The sequence below is a fragment of the Phocoena sinus genome, chromosome 4 (assembly GCF_008692025.1).
Source record: "Phocoena sinus isolate mPhoSin1 chromosome 4, mPhoSin1.pri, whole genome shotgun sequence".
NCBI lineage: Eukaryota > Metazoa > Chordata > Mammalia > Artiodactyla > Phocoenidae > Phocoena > Phocoena sinus.
In genome coordinates, this window is record NC_045766.1 from 24289790 (window position 1) to 24313708 (window position 23919).

The 23919-nt window shown below is 39.2% G+C and overlaps 1 protein-coding gene across 1 annotated transcript in view; it reads right to left on the bottom strand.

Annotated features, from left to right (window-relative positions):
• SLC9A9 (solute carrier family 9 member A9) overlaps positions 1–23919 on the bottom strand; it is a 569241-nt gene that overhangs the window by 497086 nt on the left and 48236 nt on the right. Inside the window, exons 3-4 of the mRNA XM_032631496.1 lie at positions 17328–17405; positions 14855–14931 (exon numbers count right to left, since the gene is read on the bottom strand). Of these exons, the coding sequence (XP_032487387.1) occupies positions 14855–14931; positions 17328–17405 (155 nt within the window). The remainder of the gene's footprint in view (positions 1–14854; positions 14932–17327; positions 17406–23919) is intronic.

Below are 23919 nucleotides of genomic sequence, written 5' to 3' on the forward strand. Positions count from 1 at the left end.
TTTTTTTAATTAATAGACTATTTTTTGAGTTGTTTACAGAAAGATTGAGTAGAAAGTATTCAAAATCTCAAGACAGTTACCCATATACCCCTTCACTCTCCTCCAGTTTTATCTACCATAATCCAATATTGATACATTATTATTAATTAAAGTCTGTAGTTTACATTGGGGTTCATCTTTTGTCTTTGTGGACATTCTTACTTAAGAACCCTAAGCTTCTACTGTATATTAACAAAATTCCATTAAGAGTCTATTCCATAAGTAAGACTATTTATGAAAGTACTTTGCAAAACTTTTTAACATTCTAAGGAAAAATTAAAAATTGTTTTAGTAAAGAATATGAAAATGTATATTCTTATGATGAGAAAAATCTTTAAATGGAGGGTTGTGATAATGAATGAATTTAATGTGTGTAAAGTGCATGTCAGTGGCTGGCACAAAGTACATGCTCAATAAATGCAAGCAATTACCATCATTAGAGTTGATAGTTCTCATAGTCGTACACCTTATTTGAAGAGGGGGACCAAGTGATATGGTATCCTTGAGAAGCTAAAGAAAAGATTGAGTAATCCATTTCACCAAGCACTAGAACAGAGTTGCCAAGAAAAATCCAGTCAAAAGCAGGTCAAATTCATATAGATGTTGAAATCACAAGGAGGAAGGAGATGCAACCACAGGGCAAATAGTCAAGAATCATATAAAAATAGATCGTAGGTACCTATCATCCAGTAGCAATGACCTTCAAGTTTAAACTTGCTCATTGATGCTAAAAAAATGATGTCATAATTCATATTCATGATTCTGTTGATAATGTAGCTTACCTATTGGAAACCTTTATAGCTGCCTCTCACGCAGAGGGAATTAGTAAGTAAGGGTGAAATAGAGCAATAAAGCATCTCAGAGCTGTGGTTAAGATTGACTTCTATTCCTTTTATTGGGGCCATTTCATTTTAATGACATCAGAGCGTAATTGCTAAATCAGGTAGAGTACCTGCCACACTGATACTGCTGAAACCCTTAGACCAGAACTTTGGGCATTTCTCACTGAGATGGCTCTATGTGCCCCACTAACAGTAAACTACCAATTACCTTCTACGTAACACACATACAATATTTGACTCAGATATGTGCACAGACACAGATAGCTATATAAATCTTGTGGATATAAATTCTGAAATTAATTGATTTGGTTTCGTTTCAGTGATGCCTGGGTAATATGAATTTAACGCAAGTTAAAATCATCTTGATTCCTATAGTCTGTTCTTACTAAATCCCTAAGTAAGGTATTAAATCTCACTACCAGTTTGGAAGTGCAGCATAGTAAATTTACCTAGGGATTTTGTTAATATGCAGATTAGGACTCAGGAGGTCTGGGATGAGGCCCAAGACTCTGCATTTCTAAGAAACTCCAGGTGTTGCTGCAGGTACAAAGATGCAACTTAAGTTGTAAGGATGCGTTTAGCGTACGAGCTCTGGAGTCAGTCACGCCTTGGAAAAATTACGCAAGCAATATAAGCTTCATACCTCTCACTTACAAAAAGGGAGCAACAGAAATTATCCATCCCTGCTGTTAGTTGTGAAGATTAAATGAGATAGTAAATGCAGAATGGTCAGTTCAAGGCCAGGAACCAAAAAAATGAACCAAAAAGCTAGCTTCTGTTGAAACTTTTGTTACTTCTACTACCTCTTTGTCAACCAAAGGATATACATTTCTCAGATCTTTTCATTAATTCATTGATTCACCTGGCAATATAGTTATTGACTTTTACTAAAAGTAAGGGCATGATTACCAAGAGGTTAATTCTTTTTTTTTTTTTTTTTTTTATTGTGGTACGCGGGCCTCTCACTGTTGTGGCCTCTCCCGTTGCGGAGCACAGGCTCCGGACGTGCAGGCTCAGCGGCCCCACGGCTCACAGGAGCATGGGATCTTCCCGGACCGGGGCACGAACCCGTGTCCCCTGCATCGGCAGGCGGACTCTCAACCACTGTGCCACCAGGGAAGCCCCCAAGAGGTTAATTCTATTAGGGAACATAAGACAAGGATGGAAGGGGATAGCACATAAGGTCCAAACTGTGCTAGATTTGACAGTCAAATTCAGAGTGAGCTTATGGTTGAAGCCAGAAAACTGAGTTACCCATGATGTCCTTTATTTCTCTAAATCTGATGAATGGCCATGTCCTGTCAGTTCCATCTCCCAGTCAGCTCTCAAATCCAACCAAGTAGTCTCCAGGTTTAAAGTAGCATCACCTCCTAGCTGCTCTCTTGTTTCCCACCTTGACTTTCTCTCATCCATTTTCATATTCCAATTGGAGTGAAATTTTAAAAGTGCTTATCTCCTGTTGAGCACTCTACAGCCTACAGAGTTATGTCCAAACTCCAGAACAAGGTCTCAAGTTCCCAGAAAAAATTTTGCCCTCACCCTGTGTATCTCCTACTGCTTCCTGGCCATACTCTGGCCCTGGACAAAAGCCAGAACTAAAGTTTCACCTTGCTGCTGGCCTCCCACGTGCTATACTCTCTGCCTGAAATGTCTTTTCTCAGATCTTTTCCTGGGTTCCTCCTTTGAAATAAATGTAAGATCTCATGTTAGAAGTCATTTCCCTGGAAGCCTCTCCTGGCTTCCTTACTGTGCTCCCACAGCTCCCTCTACCTACCTCGTCAGAGCTCTTATCACTCCAGACCCAAGCCTCAAGCAGATCCTCCAAGTCTCTGATCTCTTTGCAGCATTCACTTCTCCTTGCTCACACTCTCTGTAGCTGTGCTTTTCCATGTGTTTATGTGATTCCCTCATGAATGCCTCCCTTGTAGACTGTAAGCTCCAGGCCAGCTAGAAGTGGACCATTTTATTGCTTTTCAAAGACGGCTAAATTGCAACACTAAGAAAATGAAATGTTGAAAATAAAACCATTTATAATACAATACGATATTCCTAGGAATAAATTTAGTAAAATTTGTGCAAGACTGTTATTGGAAGACTTAAAGAAAACGTAAGTAAAAAGAGATATCAGATTTTAAGAATAGAAAGGCAATATCATAAATATGTCAGCTTTCCCTAAATTGACCTATAGACTTGATGCAATTCTAATCAAAATACCAGCACAGTGAGTCAAAGAATCTGATGAGATGATTCTAAAATTTTTACAGTAAAATAAAGAGATCCAAAGAGCTATGACACTCATAAGGAATATTGTAGGGTGTGTGTGGTGGGGCGGAGGGTAAGGTTGTTCCTATTAAATATTGAGTTAATTACTAGAAGGCAACAACGATTAAAGTAGTGTGATACTGTCACAGGGCTAGACAAGTTGATCATGAAGTCTGACAATACTAAGCACTGGTGAGGATGTGGTGCAATGGAAACACACCAGCTGGTAGGGATACCACTTTGGAAAACAATGTGGTATCACACATTCCATTTCAAGTTCATTGTTTAAAGAATCTTTAACAAGAGCCGCAGGTGACTTGTACAAGAATATTCATAGATGGGACTTCCCTGGTGGCGCAGTGGTTAAGAATCCGCCTGCCAATGCAGGGGACACAGTTTCGATCCCTGGTCTGGGAAGATCCCACATGCCGCAGAGCAACTAAGCCCATGCGCCACAACTACTGAGCCTGCGTGTCACAACTACTGAAGCCCGCGCGCCTAGAGCCCATGCTCTGCAACAAGAGGAGCCATCGCAATGAGAAGCCCGCGCACCGAAATGAAGGGTAGACCCTGCTCGCCACAACTAGAGAAAGCCCACATGCAGCAACGAAGACCCAACGCAGCCAAAAATAAATAAATTAATTAAAAACAACAAACAAACAAAAATAAATAAAGCTTTATATAAAAAAGAATATTCATAGATAGAAGCAACTCCATCAATAAGAGAATAAGGAAAGCGTGGAATATTCTCACATTTGCATGTTACCAATGACAGTGAATGAGCTACAGCTAAAAACCATAACATGGATGAATCTTAGAAAAGTCATGAGTGGGGGGAATAAAGAAAATGGCTTGATGACATAAAGTATAACACTGTTTTTATAAAGTTCAAAAGCTCATGGAAAGACTATAAATAAAAATTCAGCATAAGATTTACCTCTGTGGATGGGGGGGAAGGAGAATGGGGAGGAGCACACAGGTAAGTTGGACAGTTTTGGCAATGTAGCTTATAGTTTAGTGAAAGATTCATGGGTTTCCACTTTTAAGGTAATTTTCAAGGCCCTGAAAACATACAATAAAGGCCATGTGGCATAACTCCTTAACCTTATTTCTTCTTAAACCGTTCAAGCAAAATGAATAAGCTGCCAAGATCAAGCTTTAGTCATCTCCAAAGCTCTACCCTTTCCCAAAGCACCACAATCAGTCAGACAATAGTGGATGCAAATCAGGTTTGTTATGACAGCCCTTGGCAAGGGATGTGCAGTCATGAAAGAAACCTCCTCAGCAAGGATGTTGTTGCCTTTACAGCTAACATGGCCACACCTTTGCTTCCACATTCTCAGCATCACTGGTGGGAAACAGAGCAACTGAAATTCTCAAATTAAATAAAACTCTTCCATAATTCTCCACTCTAGCTGAGCAGGGCTCAATTTTCCACGAATGTCATTTGCTTTGGTAGCATAAAATCTTAGTGAGCCACGCTCTCTACCTTATTTCCTTTGAACTTTTGTATATTTTTGCATAAAATTTTATATCCAAACATAGAATGTTATAAGATACTTCTTCGAAAGTCACTTAAGTCATCAGGGTACAGATTCATTATTACTCTTTTCAGAACATCGGGAAGTCTAACAGAGAAGGCTGGTGAGTTAGCCTTTCTAAGGTCAACTTGATTCTCCATCATGTTTTCCTTTCGTAGCCATAGGTTTCACACCAAGTTTTGAGTCCCATTTTTTAATGCCAGCTCTTACCTTGATAGCGCTGAAGATATTTTATAGTTCCTTCCTGTGGTAGAATATTTGCAAGGATGACCACAATAATTTTCCCATCCCTGTATGCATAACGCTTTGTAATGTGACTTTATCACAACCTGCATCAAGAGCTGGAGCCTATTTCCCCATGCCTTGAATCTTGGCTGCTCTTGTGATAATTTGACCAATACAATGCAGTGAAAGTGATATTGCAAGACTTCTGGGACTGAGCCTTAAGAGTCTTGCACTTCGGTTCTCATCATCTTGGAATGCTGCCCTGAGACCATCATGGAAAAAAGCCAGGGCTAGCCTACTGGTGGGTGAGAGGTTACACAGAACAGAACTGAGTCCCCAGACCAACCAGCTAATAATCAGAATCAGCCACCAGACATTAGAGTGAACCCATGTTAGACCACCCAATCCCTGTCAAGCCCCAGATGGTTGTGGTCACATGAGTGACCTCAGATGAGAACCACAGAACTGCTCATCTGAGTCCAACCTAAATTGTTGAGCTACAGAATTGTGAACTAATAAAATAGCTGTTTTAAGCCACTAAGTTTGGGGAGTGGTTTGTTACACAGCAATAGATAACTGATATATTTTCCTTATTTTTTTTTACCTTTTATCTGCAAGGGTTGTGGTGTGTGTGTGTGCATGTAGAAGCGGAGCCACATTTAAATCTTCTCCATCAGATTTTGGTCAAATTGAGAAAAATGTTTGACTTTGTGTCCAAGGGTAATGAAGAATGAAGATAAACTAGGTAATTCCAAGACTTGAATATTTCATTTAAAAGGAATCCCATAGTTAGAATCTTTAGAATACATTATTTAATAATAAGACTTATCAGGGAAATTCTTTTTCAGAATAGATTGTTACAATTATTTTTATACTTTTTTTATTATTATATATTTCTCTTTTTCCATATCGACAATCTCACATATTTTGTTCCTTCTACATGATTTTCAGCATTTCTCTTCCTAATTTGGAGTTAGGTTTTATTTGCTTTCCTTTTTGAATCTTTCAGAATTTGGTTACTTTTCTCTGTCCTGTGCTGTCATTCTTATTCCTGACATCTTCAAGGCTGTGATAGAAGGAGTAACGTGGTAACTAATGCATAGATCCATATGGTGCTCTGACAGCTTCACCTCCTTTACCTCCAAACTACATCTCTGATGTTCTCCACAGTCCCTCCCTCCCTACCTTTTGTTTCTCTTCCTCATAAACTTCACTCTCTTTGCTGCCAGAAATACAGCCCGTGCCTGCTGTGATATGGATATGAGAAACCACACTGCTAAGCGGCTCGGGCTGTACTTGACAGATTAGAGATTATTTTTTTCTCATTTGGCTGTGTCAGGGCAGCAGCACATTTATTTTTCTCTTTGACACCAGTGACAGCTATTACTGTGCCAGCTCCGCATCTACAGAGTAAATGAATGCACTGAGGAGGCATGGGGCCTTCTAGGCTGACTCAACATAGCCTCCTGAGCTCTGCTGTGTTGCAGCCTACTGAAAATGGAGTCTCAGAGAGCAGCAGCCCAGACAGAGTCTCAGGGGACAGTGAGAAAAACACGGTTGGGATGGAGGGGAAGAGAGTTGGGAGAAAGAAGAGAGAAGGTGAAGATAGATAAGGGAAGAGAGAGGAAAAACAGAGGGCTTCGTGGTTGATAAGAATTAACCAGGGGATACTGGCAAATACACTCTTGGCACCTTTGCATCTCTGCTACTGCCTGCCAACCAGAGTTGCTCTTATTAAAACACACACAAAGAGAAACAATAGAAGAGTCTGAGTTCCCCAGAAATGGAAGTAAGCAACGTAATCAAGCTGCTTTTATTTATAAATCTATTAAATAGCTCCTTCAACTTGTTTTCCCTTTTATTTTCTTTTTAATACAATTGACACACGCAAGAGAATATATAGAAGATATATGCAAGTTATAAATTATAGTAGTATATTGAATACCTGGAAACCCACTCCAACCCATGAGCCAGAATATCACCAATAACTTATTTCTTCTATGTGTTTCTTTCCATTCCATTCTTTTCCCTGTTTCCCAGAAATTACCACTTGGCTGAATTTTGTGTTCTTAATTCCCTTATTTACTACACATATGCATATATGCATTCTCACCTATATGCATGTATGCTTATGCAACATTGTTTAATCTTGGTCATTTATGAACATTATAAAAAAGGTCTTACAGGACTTGATTTACTGATCTTACCTTATGCTTCCAAGATTCACCTCTATTGTCATTAGCAATTTTATTTCATTGCTTTTCACTGCTGTATAATATTAAATACATTTATTTCTCTTTTCTCCTTTTAATGAAATATGAGTTGTTTACAAGTTTTTGCTATCATATAATATATATATTAATAATATATATAACTATATATGATAATATATATATTATTATATAAAATTGCTACAAATATTTTTATGCATGGTGCACATGTACAAGGGGGTCCCTAAGGAAAACACTCTGAAATAGAGTTATAAGTTGTACAAATATGTACAAAGTATATACAAATGTATTTATAAATGTTAAAAGTATATACTCATAAATATATACATTGGAATAAATTTATATTCAAGAGTAAAGAAATAATAATAGACAAGGTACTCATGAAGAAGAGTTTCTTTTTAAGATATAAAGACTTATTATGAAGGCATCATAATTAGGACAGGGTGGTACTTGTGCAGGGATAGATTAGAGACCAATAAGATAGAATTAATGGTCTAGAAACAGAAACCACAACACATAGTACAGAAGGAACTGTAGATACTGGGGAAAAGTGAGACTAGACAATAAATGATGTTAGAATAACTGGCTGTCCCTCTGAGAAAGAAAAATTGAATTGGATGTCTACTTCATATTATACACAAAAATCGATTCTGGAAAATGGACTTACGGCAAAAGGCAAAACTTTAAAACACTTTAGAAGAAAATGTCTTTCTGATTCTGGGGTAAGGAAGGATTTTTTAAATAAAATACAAAAATGTTCACCATAAAAGAAAAAATTATAAATTTAACTACATTAAATTTAAGAAATTCTGTTCATTAAGAGACATCATGGAAAAGTAAAAGCACAAGACACAACCTGGGAGAAAATATTTGTGGCATATGTAACTGAATACAGACTACCATGCAGAACATACAGAGAAATCAGGCAAATTGATGAAAATATGGTAAAACAACTCATTAGAAAAATGGACAAAAAGTTTGGTGAGGTATCATATGAAAATATAGTCAACTTCATTAACAATCAGAGAAATACAAATAAAGACCACAGTATAATTTCACCTCACACCTATTAGATTGCCAAAAATTAAGAGGAAAAATTGGTACAAGTGCTTTGGAAATGATTTTGCATTATTTTGTAAAAATGAGTAGTATTTTGCAGACCCTACCACCTGGCACTTCCACTCTTAGGCATGGATACAGAATGGCCACCAAGTCGGGGACCATGGACAAATACATAATAGCTAGTTTATTGTTATTACATTATAGTACATAATAAGATAATAGCATGCACATTTCCAGACTTTATGGCCACACTGAATGCAGTCTAGAGAATTCTTCAGTTCTAATTAAATATGGAGATATGTGAAATCCTTCCTTTCTCAACCTTCTCTTTCCTTAGGCTCTTGAAAAACATACTTGTTCTTTGTCAACTTCAATCTCTTAGCAAAGCTGATGAAACAGTGAAATCTATGCAGACTCTCTCCCATGAAAAATTCATGGACTATTTAAGGGGGTTGAATGCCCCACCCTGAAGTCCTTTTATGAACCATTTAAGGGTCTGTGTTTCCTGGATTAAGAACTGGATTAGGAATTAAGAACTGCTCTAAATCATTCTCTTCCCAGTGTTAGAGCTTAAGGCACTGAGGTATCACTCAGCCTCCATCTATGAACTAAACCTCTTCAGGTTTTGGTTCTAGACCCTTGTTCCTTCTTCCAGGCTTAGGAGTCAGCCTTTTGAGACTACTGAACCTCAGCATACAGTATCTCATTTAAGGACAGAGCAACAGCGATTCTAGAACCAGCGCCATGGGCACTTAGACCTACAGGTCCCCAGCTCAGCAGGCATGATGACACAAGAGGGCAGTGTCAGGCATGCTTCTGTGGTATATTAAGGAGCCCAGCAGGAAAATCAACATTCCTGAGGAATGTTGATATGAATAATATAAACAACCTCACATTTCTGAATCCAAGTTTTCCAGAGTGAGTTACACAGAGTCCAGCAATTCTAAGCAAGTAAAATGGATTCATACCATCCCTCCAACTATCTCCAGTAAGAAAAGACAGGTTCCATTTCTACTTTGCAATTATATTCACAGCTCATTCTTTTTTTTTTTTTTTTGTGGTACACGGGCCTCTCACTGCTGTGGCCTCTCCCGTCACGGAGCACAGGCTCCAGACGCGCGGGCTCAGCGGCCATGGCTCACGGGCCCAGCCGCTCCGCGGCATGTGGGATCTTCCCAGACCGGGGCACGAACCCGTGTCCCCTGCATCGACAGGCGGACTCTCAACCACTGTGCCACCAGGGAAGCCCCACAGCTCATTCTTAAACATTCAGATTTTTCATAATTGCTAGTCATAATGATAAATACAAGAATCTGAAATTATTGAGGACTTGGTCTGGCATATATAGTTATTAATTGCAAAACACTACAGGAAATGAAACGCGTCATCTTAGGAGGAGGAAGAGGACAAAGAGATTCTAAGTGTGTCTGTTCTAAAGTCAGACTGGCTATGCCATTTAATACCATTTACTTACTGTGTAACCTTGAGCAAGTCTCAACCTCAGCATCCTTGTGTGTGAAATAAGGATAATAATAGTACCTGTCTCATAGGGGCATTATGAGAATAAAATGAGATAGAAGCATAGGTCAGTGTGTGGCACATGGGATGCAATTTAAAAAGTGAGCTAGTTTTAACATTAACATCCCATTCCTCATCATTTAGATCCATGTCCCCTTTGTTTCTTTCTTTCTTTCTTTCTAACTAAATTATTATTTGTTTATTTATTTTTGGCTGTGCTGGGTCTTCGTTGCTGCGCACGGGCTTTCTCTAGCTGCGAAGAGGGGGGGCTACTCTCCGTTGCGGTGTGCGGGCTTCTCATTGCGGTGGCTTCTCTTGTTGTAAGTATGGGCTCTAGGTGCGTGGGCTTCAGTAGTTGTGGCACGCCATGGGCTCAGCAGTTATGGCTCACGGGCTCTAGAGTGGAGGCTCAGTAGTTGTGGCTCATGGGCTTAGTTGCTCTGCAGCATGTGGGATCCTCCCAGACCAGGGCTTGAACCCGTGTCCCCTGCATTGGCAAGTGGATTCTTAACCACTGTGCCACCAGGGAAGTCTTCCGTGTCCCTTTTTTCCAAATATTTTTGAAACTGTGGCATTTGTTTTAATTCCTCATTAACAGAGAAGCTAAAAGGGTATCAATTTCATTGCTCTTGAAGAAGCAGCACTTCATGGGTACTAATGAGTTCTTAGAACAAAAATGTATGTGCTGACAGTAAGCATTAGGTAGGTTGTCATTGTGATGACACATCTGTGTGGCCATAGAGTGGAAACATGGAGTCAAAGATAAAGGAATAGTCCCCAAAGATGAAGGAGATGAATAGCAAAATAATTCAAACACATGGGTTTTATTTAAAAACAGATATGTATTTAAAATATTTCTTAAGTGATAAAATGGGGGAGAAAACTAGAAAAGATGGTTTTATCCTTTAAGAACAATCCATCCTATAAAAAAAATGGTTAAAGGTTTCTTTGACTTTATTGCCAGGAGGATACTGTTAAAATTTCCCATGTAATATGAAAGATGATTTACATCTAATTTTTGAAACAAAATGAAGTTAATAAAGGTTAAGAACTCTTTCATTTAAATGGACCCAATGATCTAAATTACTAAAGCCTCTGAATCCAGCTCTAAAACCAACCTGTAGTTTGACTACAGTGTTTACTTAGAGAAGACCATGACCCACTAGCTGAGTTTTCATTCATATTTCAAAATCACTCTTTGTGACCTTCACATTCTCATAAATTTCTGATCCTGGGGCTTCCCTGGTGGTGCAGTGGTTAAGAATCCACCTGCCAATGCAGGGGACATGGGTTTGAGCCCTGGTCCAGGAAGATCCCACATGCCGTGGAGCAACTAAGCCCATGAGCCACAACTACTGAGCCTGTGCTCTAGAGTCCACGAGCCACAACTACTGAGCCCGCGTGCCACAACTACTGAAGCCCGTGTGCCTAGAGCCCATGCTCTGCAACAAGAGAAGCCACCACAATGAGAAGCCCGTGCACCGCAACAAAGAGTAGCCCCCGCTCGCTGCAACTGGAGAAAGCCCGCATGCAGCAATGAAGACCTAGCACAGCCAAAAATAAATAAATAAAATAAACAAATTTAAAAAATAAAAATATAATATATTTCTGATCCTGGGCTTCATGGCCATCTGTCAGTTGACGCTCCAGTATTTTAGTTCCCACATTCTCTTACGTTGCTCAGTGAGACTTACTCTCTAACTTGGAAACTTGCACAATATTCCCCATACCCACCAGGACTAGTGCACTTGAGAGTATGGAAAATCCAACTACCTCATCCCTCTTCACTAAATGACTACCCAGAATCTGCCTCCTTTATAAAATTATTCTCAGAGTCCAATCTAACTGACTGTCCTGAATCCCTCCTCTTGCCCATTTTATAAACAGAACTGCATAAACTCAGGCCTCCCCCTTCTTCCCCTTAAAAATGTGGATTTCTTTTAGATAGGGTTCCCTAATAAAAAGCTCTCATGTCTGTGAGAACTTTTAAAGGGATAAACGAAGAAACAAGGGGCATGTTAGTAAATCTTGACTGATTTACACCATTTTTTCTTTAGTTTAATATTCTAAATGCTATTTTTTAGTGATACCAATACATAGAAGTAAAGCACATTTTTTGGCATTAAGAATTTGACTCTGGAGCCAAATTCTTTGGTTACTAATACCAGCCCTATTACTTACACTGTGTTATTCTCTCTGAACCTCAGCTGTCTCAACTGTTAAGTGAGGATAATAACATTATCTACTTAATAGGATTATTTGGAGGATTAAATGAAATAATCCATGTAAAGTACTTTTAAAAAGGGCATGGTACATATTAAGCACTGAATAAATGTTTGTTGTGTTGTTCTTACCACCATTAATTTATCAGAAAATATAACTGGTCATTTTCTAAGACTTAAGTGTAAGTCTGAGTGACTCACAACAGGAGTCACCAAATTATGAAAGTGTCTGTTCAGTCTGAATTTAAGTGTGTGCCTTTCTTTCAAAATTTCTGATTGTATCTGGAGAACAGCATCAAAATAAATGATTATTTCTCATTGTACAGTACCCCAAACAATTGAACCTACCAATACTCTTCCTCTATTTCTGCCCATAGCATAAGTGTGGAGTCGCCCATCATTTCCTAGGGGTTGAATCCAATGGACCTATGCCTATCCCACTTGACCTCTCCTGTGTTAGACACTGTCCACCCTCCATCTACCTTTTCCTTTAACTTCCAGATACATTCCCTGCTGGTTTGCTTCCTGTTTCTTGGGCCCAGTACTTAGTTCTTTGTGGGCACCTCTTCCTTTCTTCAACTAGTGCTGTTGTATAAGTACCTTCCTTTCTCACTCCACATACTTTCCCCGGATGACCTCATTCTCTCAAGATTTCCACAAGTTGATAGCTCCATGTCCACCTTTACTGCCACTGCCTAAGACTAGGTCCTCATCACTTCCAACCTAGCCTGGAAATTGCCTCTAAAATGGTCCCCTTGCTGCCTTTTTCCCACTTCACATGGCCACCAGAATGTCCTTCCTAAAGGATAAATCTGACCTTGTCACGTTCAAGCTAAAGCTCTTCAAGGGTTTCCCTTACCTTGCTGGATAAGATCCTAAAACCTTTAAACTATCTGACCCTTCTGCACTTTAACCTAATGACCCACATTAGGAAGGCACCCTACAAGTTTTTGTTGTTCAAACAAGGAACATGGTTCTAAAAGTTTTGCCAGGGCTGTACTTTTTATTCAAATCACTTTTCATTATAAATTATTGATCACAGCTTTAAAAATCAATTAGAAGAGTTTCTCAACTCCAGTAAATACATATCACTAGATCTCTTGAATTGAAAATTTTAAGAACAAGTCAATTATATACAATGCGTAAGTGCAAGCATACACACACACACACACACACACACACACTATACATTATTGTGCTTTAAAATTAGATGTATAGATTTTTAATAATAGTAAAGTGTATTATATCAATGCATACACTTACATATACTTAAAATCAGTTATGCAAAGGAAACAGAATAATAATGAAACTGATTATGCCATAATTTGACAGCATTGTCCACAAGTTTAGAATTTGCATCTACTGTAAATCTCAGATTTCCATATTATAGAACTGCTAAAGATCAATCTTGCTATAAACTGATAATCAATCATTTGTAGAGTCCACACATCTCAGAGTCTTGTGTCAATGTATAGGAATAATATTAGGTATGTATAGAAATTCAAGATAAATTGCTAAATGAAGAGGTGGGTGATGGAAAGAGCTACTGGATCAAGAGAAGAAGTTCTGAATTTTGTCCTGACCAAGGTCCTACTTCTCATAGATGGTGAGACTGAAACAGTTAATTAGCCTTTCAAGATGTTACATTCCTCCATCTTCAGAAGGAGGGGTTTTAATTACACAGATCTCTGAGGCCCTTGCCAGCTTTGAAATTTGGATATTTAGCTATAGCATACCCACAGAACAGAGAAGCGCCCCCCTTGAACAAGCTTTGAGAAAGATCAAATCCACTGTGACTCTCAATCACAAACAGTTGATAGATCTCTTAGTTGTCCAGATTTTATAAGGCTCCCCAGTCTACATCTCTGCAAGCCTCCACCTTCAGGTGCTAAAATCTTCAGCTTCCTCACTGCCTTAACCATGCTGGACATTTTCATATAATGTAGCCTGAGTTGTTCTAGGCTTGAATCAATAAAAATTTAACAGAGATTCAAAATACCCCACCCCCCCGCTCCCCACTTTTAAGTCCAAGTATTGAGAGCTCCTTAGCCTTCCAGTGACACACACTAAATATTTTGTAAGGAAAAGGCTGGATGAGTGACTAATGTGTGTTTTTAGCCTCAGTTTCTTGTGTTAGGGATGTAACAGCTGTATGCAGTAAAATTCCAGGGTAGAACTGGCTGTATCGACAATTTAAGACATCCATGCCATTGTAGTCATAGCAGCTGTACATGTTTTCTGCAGTGGAGATTTAACGTATTGGATAGGATTATGAGTGAACTGGATTGGCTTCACTATTTTGTGCCACATTTTGTTTTATGATGAGCTGCAAGCCAGAGTCTGTATAGTTAGACTTGGGGCTTAGCAGCAGAACCAATAAAATATAATGAGGAAAAAACAAGTCTGCGTCCTACAGTGTATCCCAGCAGTAAACAACTCTGCTAATATTTAGAGATGTCTGTCTCAGACTGCTCTCTTGTAAACTTTCCCTTAGAAAGAAAACCCTTAACGTATAGCTACTATTTTACTCCTATCAACTATACACAGGTAAGGTTCTGCCAAGAAGAAGGAAAACGAATGCAATGTGCGTATCTGCATTATTTAAGCCAAAAAAGTCAACGTGCGTCACATAACTCAAACCAAATTATCCACATTCCCTAAGTCAGACGTTCAAAACTCACAGAGAAAATCCAACAGTCTAATTCTAGTTTGCTTTGATTTGAAGACTTGTGTTTGTCAGAAGACATGCAAGCCTTGGAATTGAGTCAGAAAAATGTGTAAAGAGGTGATATACTGAAAAAAATAGACAATTCACCCAGTCAGTGTGAGTCCAGGAAATGTGAGATTCCTCCCACATTTCGAGAGCACCGGCCCTACAGCCTTCTGGAACTTGAGCTCCGAATGTCACTTACCCTATGACGATACAGGAGATGGCAGTTCCCAAGAAGGCATATGTTAAAATAGATCCTAAGTTCTGAAAAAAGTGTCTCTGGGGAGAAAAAGATACATTTTATATAGTACGTCAGCATTTTTTTTCTTAGTGTTAACAGGAAATAAAAATAAATGCAATAAATTGCCCCACCCTTCCCTCACTGTTTAGGCAAATTTTGTTTTTGGAGCATCAGTTCCTGGCCCTATTGTACAAATAAGGCTTAACTGATTTACACAGAAAAGGACAGAGGTTTCCAAAAAACAGGGGAAAAAATACACCTGGAAGGTGACAGGGTAGAGATGAGAGAAACTACTGCCAGAACTGGCTGGACCTGAGAGAGAGGGAAGGGACTGGAGCAATGGCCATGCAGGATTCTGGGATGATTAAAGGAAGACAGAGTTTTTCAGAAGTTTTGTTGTCACTGAAACCCCTTTAGCACTTTAAATATACTATTCTAAAAGATTTAAGTTGGGCTTCCCTGGTGGCGCAGTAGTTGAGAGTCCGCCTACCGATGCAGGGGACACGGGTTCATGTCCCGGTCCGATATGCCGCAGAGCGGCTGGGCCCGTGAGCCACGGCCACTGAGCCTGCGTGTCCGGAGCCTGTGCTCTGCAACGGGAGAGGCAACAGCAGTGAGAGGCCCGTGTACCGCAAAAAAAAAAAAAAAAAAAAAAAGATTTGTCTTTTGACTTTTATTGGATCTCTGATTTACAGTTCTTCTGAATGTGATGAAACAAAACCTTAATTTATTCTAGTGAATTTATTCTAATGAATCACACAAAATGATACCTAGTCTTAGGGCTGGGGATGAGGAAGGATGACTGGAATAAGTCTAGCTTTCTAAATCTTTTCAAATGCTTGCTTGGGAAAACTCCCTTCCCGTTCTGTAAGTGGCATCTGAGTAGCCAGAACTGACAGAAAGAGGGAGCCTGGAGTACACAAGAAAATCAGGTCTGTGCTGAAAAAGCAAAGGCTGCTGGAGCCCACAGGCCAAAGGAGGAGAGCCCTAGGAATCTCTGGAGTGGGTGGTGGGCAGCAGAAAAGCAACTGCACTACCTCTGCATCTCAAAACTCATTCAGGCCAGAACCTCACTCTGCAGCACTTGGGATGCTAGCACCTAAACTTTTATGTGAATTACTAATTTAGGAAATGTGAGCATTCAGGCTGCACCTAAGTAATGTTTTGCAAGTGCGTAGAAACTGCAAAACCAGACTTTGTCTCTATCAGCATCAACAGCTGAGTATTAGCAAAACAATCTTAAGTTTTCACCCAATGGGTGATGGGTAAACCCAATGTAATTAACAGCAAACTCTTTGGTTATAATCATCTAGAATAATATTGCCCAGTAGAAATATAATGTAACCCATATATGTCATTTAAAATTTTTCTAGTAGCCACATTAAAATAAGTTTTTAAAAAGTAAAATGAGGGCTTCCCTGGTGGCGCAGTGGTTGAGAGTCCGCCTGCCGATGCAGGGGACATGGGTTCGTGCCCCGGTCCGGGAAGATCCCACATGCCGCGGAGCAGCTGGGCTCGTGAGCCATGGCCACTGAGCCTGCGCGTCCGGAGCCTGTGCTCCGCAACAGGAGAGGCCACAGCAGTGAGAGGCCCGCATACCGCAAAAAAAAAAAAAAAAAAAAAAGTAAAATGAATGTTGATAATAAAATGTTTTATTTAACCCAATTTATTCAAACATTATCATTTCTGTATGAAATCAATATAAAACATTATTGAAATAATTTACATTACTTTTTGATACTGAGTCTGTAAAATCCAGTGCATATTGTACACTTAAAGCACGTCTTCAGGGGCTTCCCTGGTGGTGCAGAGGTTAAGAATCAGCTTGCCAATGCAGGGGACATGGGTTCGAGCCCTGGTCTGGGAAGATTCCACATGCCACGGAGCAACTAAGCCCGGGTGCCACAACTACTGAGTCCGAGCACCATAACTACTGAAGCCCGCGTGCCTAGAGCCCGTGCTCCACAACAAGAGGCCACCGCAATGAGAAGCCCGTGCACCTCAATAAAGAGTAGCTCCTGCTCTGCACAGCTAGAGAAAGCCCGCGCACAGCAATGAAGACCCAACGCAGCCAAAAATAAATAAATAAAATAAAATAAACTATGATAACTGTAGAAAAACGACTGATTAAAACTCCCCAAATATTAAAAAATAAAAAAGTAAATAAAAGTTAAAAAAAAAACCAAAAAAGAAAAAGCACACCATTCAGACTAGTCACATTTCAATGGCATGTGGCTATGGGTTAGTATACTGGACATAGCAGGATTTAGAAGAATTCTAAGCATGTCAGATTTGAATCTGTATCACATATGATCTAAGACAATGATATTCTTACCAAATAGGCAAACCCATAAAATAAACTAATTTTTTTCATTAGTGCTGGCAAAATACTCTACTTAATGATAAAAGAAGAAAACAATCACTGTACATTTACCTTCTTTAGGCTATATCCGGCATGAAATATAATTGGCGGCAGTAAAACATTGAAGAAGATTTCTGGATCAAATGTCATCTGCCAGAAAAGAAAAAAGTATAGTTAAGAAGATGCTCCTTTGGACTACTAAAAATAAGTTTAAAAAAATTGTTATAGTCACCCTTGCTAAGGTTGTCTGAGGCATAATAACTTATTAAATTAGCAAAGATGAAAATAAGAGAAAATGGAAACTTAGAAATTCATAATTGAACACAACTATAAAGTAATATTTTAAATGTAAAACTTTATTCTGTAGCTAATAAGAACATCAAAAAAACCTCAATGAAACCTCTCTAGGCAAAGAAAACCTTTTCCTTTTACTTTGATTAGTTATTCATTCCTCATATTTTCAATGTTTTTATTCTATTTTATTTTTTTCTGGTTGAGGAGATTGGTAGTGTTCCAACATTTTAGCTCTGACAAGGATTTATCTAAGGTTTTCCCAAATAAAACATTTTTAGAAATTTAGTCTTACTTTTCCCACTTTATCCCACTCTGAAGTTCAAAATATTTTCTGGACTCTGGAAAAACACATTTGAAAGTGAAACTGGATTTTTCTAGTATTTGTTTATTGGCTTTTACTTAAATGTTAAAATAAACTTGGCAAAAAATTCCTTGGTGTGAAATGCAATGAAATGAGATGGAGAAATTCTTGAATCCAATATCTGCTATTTGCTGGGTAGTCTGAAAATGTTAACTCATTTAATCTTTAAAACCTTCCTTAGGCTCATTCTCTTCTTCCACACTTGCCCTCTCTCTCAATCTCTCTCTCTCCCTCTCTCTCTCTCTCTCTCTCTCTCTCTCTCTCTCACACACACACACACACACACACTCACTGCCATTCATTATTTCACCACTAAGCCTTCTTACCATTACAGCACTTGTCAAAATCTTTGAGATGTATGGGTTTCACAACTATACTTTCTAATTTCCTCCCCCTTTTTGCCTGAATTCTTACTCATCTCTGAAACTGGATCTCAAAAGCTACGCTTCTCTGAAACATGCTTTGATTTCCCAAGTCAAAACTGACAATTCTTTCTTCTATGCTCTTTCAGCACTTTGTACCCTCCCTTGAAGCATATGTGTTTCATAACATATTTTACACGATTATTGGTTTCCGTTTGACTGTTTTCCCAGTTAAATTGGGAAGCCATCAAGGATCACAATGATGTCTTAGTCAATTCTGTGTTGCTTTCATCCCTCCCAGTGCTAGCCCATTGCTCAATATATATTTGCTAAATTGGAAAAAAAAATAATTGCCTTTGAGAGACAAATCTATTAAAATGGAATGAATTATATATATCCCTAACAACCTTACACATTACAGGTAAGAATTACTTAAGTAAAAATTAAGAAAAGCCTTTCTTAACTCCCATTTTTTACTTGGGGCCTAATTGAGCATTGCCAGAGTCCCTCTTCGCTTTTCTGCATACTGGCCCCTCTACTCTTCTAATATTTGGAAAGAAATATTTCCAAATATTTCTAATATTTGGAAAGGGGGGAAGTAGGAGCCACCTAACTCAGCTGGGCACCCTCTCATAAACCTAGTTATTCCCTCATTGATGCTACAACTTCTTATACCAGTGAGCATTCAGATAGATCAGCTTGGCCCATCCCCAACTCTCTGTGCCAGTTTCTTCATCTTGAAAATGAATACAATAATCTGGTACCTAATTTTAAGGTGGTTATAAAAATTAAATGAATTAATACTTACAAAGCCCTTGCAGCATTGCCTAACATCTAATAAGCACCTTTAAGTATTTATTACTAAAGAAAATGAAATATCTGAATTAATATTTTGAAGTTATACTATTTGAAGAAGTTGCCCTATTGTTAGGAACTCTTGAGTGTTACAACTGTGTAACATTTGGGCAAAGATATTACTTTTCCTTCTAAGTTTACTCTTTTTTCTAAGATTATCTGAAACACCATTATTGATCTATTTTTGAGGCCTCTTTGAGAGTGTATCAACTGCATATTTGAAAGTTTTTAGCAAAGAGATGTATTTCTGAGTTCTGGAGGAGAGAAGCAATGCAGCCGTGATCATCTGGAAGAGAGAATTACAGTGGCACAACATCTTGGACAGAAAAATCCCTCGCCTCGGCAGTTTTTCTGCAAAAATCAGGTTAATCACTCAACCAGAACATTTCAATAATCAGAATGCCCCATTCCCTGCATGCAGGTTAACTAACGTGTTATTGAATTATATTTTCTGGAGCAGCCAGATGAAACTGGCAGGCTGAGAATGGCATGCAGCGTACGAGGATTTATTTGTATATACAAAACAGATTTGTGTTCCTTTCAGACTTGCTATAAGCTTAGGAACTGCTAAATCAGAGTTCTGGGAGTAACTCCAAACCCAGACAATTTCTCAGAAATGGCTGGATCTGCCGCTGCACCAACCTCCAGATGGCGATTCCACATGTCATTTTCCTCAGACTTTGTGTTCAAATCGTGGCCTTGGAGGTGAGACTGTTTTTAAGGCCCAAACAATTAAAATTTTTCATTATAGTATGAGGGAGGAAAAAAACCTAAGACAGGTGTGAAAGGGAAGAGCAGAAAGTTAAAAATCTTCCAGCTAAATACATTAGTCTTAAGATACAAATTTTATAGACCAGCACTGTCCAGTAGGACTTTCTGTGATGTGAAAATGTTCTACTACTGTCCTGCCCAATACAGGAGCCATGGGTCACATGATCTATTGAGCAATTGAATTGCAAGCTACTGGAACTGGGGACTGAAATTTTTTTTTTTTCCTGTGGCTATTAACTGTTGAACAGTACATTTATAGACAGTTACTAGAATTTAAAAATTCAGACCATTCAATTCTTAGATGGTTTATCATCCCATATAAGGAATGGCTAATTTGGAGCAACTGACCTGAGACTCAGGTGGTAGAATTATGGATGCTTCATGAAAACTGTGAGATTTTTAAATACTGAGATTCAATTCTTAAAATACTAGATAATATGAGACAGAAAAATACCAATATTTTCAACTACTACAAGGATGCAGTAGTTTTACCTATTAACTCAAATACGCACTGGTATTCAGCTAGGAATGGCCTGGACATGTTGATAGAGATAATCAACTTGAAAACTTCCAAAAGCAGAAAGCAAAGGTACCAAGTTTAATTCTCATCAGAAGGTTATAGATACAAAAATTCTGTTTGGGGCTTCCCTGGTGGCACAGTGGTTGAGAATCTGCCTGCCAATGCAGGGGACACGGGTTTGGGCCCTGGTCTGGGAAGATCCCACATGCCGCGGAGCAACTAGGCACGTGAGCCACAACTACTGAGCCTGCGCATCTGGAGCCTGTCCTCCGCAACGAGAGAGGCCGTGATAATGAGAGGCCTGCACACGGCGATGAAGAGTGGCCCCCACTTGCCACAACTAGAGAAAGCCCTCGCACAGAAATGAAGACCCAAAACACCCAAAAATAAATTAAAAAAAAAAAAATTCTGTTTGGTCCTGAGTATTAAGGCATCCAGCAACTCAATATGAACTATCTAGGAAGAAATATCAGTGTTCTAGCAACTACTAAATAAATAAGCACTAAAAGAACCACTTTAGTAGGGGACTGTGATTTATGTGGCATATTACTCCCAAAGAGGCCTTTTAAAAACATAATTTCATCAACTCTGACAGCATTCCTGAGTGGTAACTGGCAAATGCAATTATCCCCTTTTTCCAGAGACAGGAGAAGAAATGAATGGCATGCCCAGTGTCAATGAATGTGTCAGGGATATTGCTGGGAATTGGGTGTATCTGCATGGGCAAGCTAAATGTGTGCTTTCCAAGGGAGAACCAGGCTAATATAACTACTTAAAGCAAGACTTAGGAGTGTTTAAGAGAAGTTGGGACTCAGAAGTAGGCTTTCATTATTTTGGCAATTCCCAATTCCTTTGGAAAAGTAAAAGTGGTTAACACAATAATGCATTCACTTATCTTCAACGCTTTGTTCATTAGAAATCTAACAAGCCTCTTCTCTGTTGCAAAGTTCTTGAATATATATGATAGATGGACTGAATCCATGAAGGTTATAGTCAAAAGAAAGACGCTGTGTAGTTTCAGTACAAGGCACAGGGTTACATTGTAGTTCATGGTTCTCTAGGACAGAGACACCACTCTGGGCTTGCTAACCCTGCAGGGAGGCTTGATATTGAAGCAGCATATGAGCTGGGTTTTGAAGGATGGGTAGGAGCCTCTCCATGGGGCACCAACATACAGAACCATGCTCTTTTGTCTGCCCTGGAAGCAGTGGGCCAGGGTTCACCAAGCCACAAGGGAAACTGGCAGCTTCCTGGAGTTTCAGTTATACTTGATAGCAAGCAGTTTGAAATATTTTAAATATTTTTAAAATGCAGATATATTTAAAAGTGAAAATCAAAACCTGTATGCATTTTTAATGTAAATATGAGAATTCAAAGAAAACTTGGCTTGCTCGGGGGAGACAGCTTTGGGATATACATAGAGACAACTCAAGGGTGTGTGTTTCCTTTCCTCTGCCCTAAGTTTTGGTATGAAAAGCACCAGAGGGGGAGAACGGAGAACAAATTCAGAATATCTGATGAAAATATACCGCCTACTAATTAGATAAGCTTACTCCACTTAATCTCTCTGAGGCTCAGTTTCATCATTTGTAATATGGGCATGCAAATGCCTACTTCCTAGACTTGCTTTTGAGGATTAGATGTAATAAGAGGTGTAAAGTGTTCTACTTGGTACCTGACACTGATTGTTTCTCAAGAAAGGCTCACTATACCTGAATTGAAATGGAAGAAATTGCTGAAGCAATGGGTTAAGGATTGGAGGCACAAGGCGCACTTGGGGAACAGAAGTAGAAAATGTAGACCTCCTGAGTGATGTGGGAGGAGGTTAAGGCCTGGCTATGCATCCTGCCCAGACTATTAACCTCTCTAACCCAGCGGAAATGAACTGAAACTATATTCATTCAAACACGGAAGAAAGTAGAGATATTTTGCACAGCAGGATTAAACAACAAAATGGCTATTGGGAGTATAAATTTGTATAACCTATTAGTAGAGTAATTTAGCAAAAGGTATCAAAATGTAAAATATCCATAACATTTGTTTTGCTTTGTTTTTGAAATTTATTTATTTTTGGCTGCGCTGGGTCTTCGTTGCTGCGTGCAGGCTTTTCTCTAGTTGCAGGGAGTGGGGGCTACTCTTTGTTGAGGTGTGCGGGCTTCTCATTGCGGTGGCTTCTCTTGTTGCGGAGCACGGTCTCTAGGCGCGCGGTCTTCAATAGCTGTGGCTCGCAGGCTCTAGAGTGCAGGCTCTGCAGTTGTGGCACATGGGTTTAGTTGCTCCGCGGCATGTGGGATCTTCCTGGACCAGGGCTCGAACCCGTGTCCCCTGCATTGGCAGGTGGATTCTTAACCACTGCACCACCAGGAAAGCCCAGATATCCATACCATTTGATTCAGCAACACCTCATCTGAGAATTTATCCTGCAGATATGCTTGCACATGTGTAGAATGACACGAGGGCAAGAGTATTCATTGCAGATGAATAAATGGGAAGAAAGAAAGCATTGAGGATGATTGAAAAATTGACTGGTTAAATAAATCACAATATTCAGCTGACCCTTGACCAAGGTAGGGGTTAGCGGTGCTGACCCTCCATGCAGTCGAAACTGGGTATAACTCACAGTTGGCCCTCTCTATATGAGGTTCTTCCCTTTCCGCAGTTCCTGCTTATCCATGGTTCTGCATCCACAGATTCAACCAACTATAGATCATCTAGTACTGCAGTACTTGTTATTGAAAAACATCTGCATATAAGTGGACCCACGCAGTTCAAACTTGTGTTGTTCAAGGGTCAACTATAATCTGTAAAACTGAATACTATGCAACTGTTAGAAAGGCTGAGGAAACTGTCTATGAACTGATATGGTTGCTTTCTAAAATTTGCTGTCAAGCTCAAAAAGTAAGGTGTAGAACAGTCTGTCTGGCATGTGTAACAAACACTGCTATGGCCTCACCACACCCCATTTTCTTTTTGTCCTGGCCAGACACTTAGACCACATTTCCTTGTAGTCACATGGGGCCATATGACAAAGGTCTGGCCAATTGAATATGGATAGAAGTAATATAAATAATTTCCAACCCTGGTCTCTAAAAATCCCCTAAATCTTCCATGTTCTCTGTCTTTCTGCCTTTGTTAGCTCCTGTAGAACATCTGGCAGAGGTCCCAAATACTAGCGACTGGCAGAACCACTAGATTAAAGGAAGTTGGGAATGATTAATGGCCCCTGGAGAAGACTACAGTGGTCCCCTCATGGCCCAAAGGCCACACTGGATTGGAACACAAGCAAGAAATAAACCTTTATTGTGTTAAGTCATAGAGATTTCAGGGTAGTTTGTTAAAGCATTTGGCCTATTCCATGATTTGTGTGGAAAAGGAGGACATGTAGAATATTTACCTGCATATTATAAATATGTGTGTGTGTATATATGCATATATATACTATTGTCTATTGCATATTATATATATAAGTTATACATATATATATATATATATATATACACA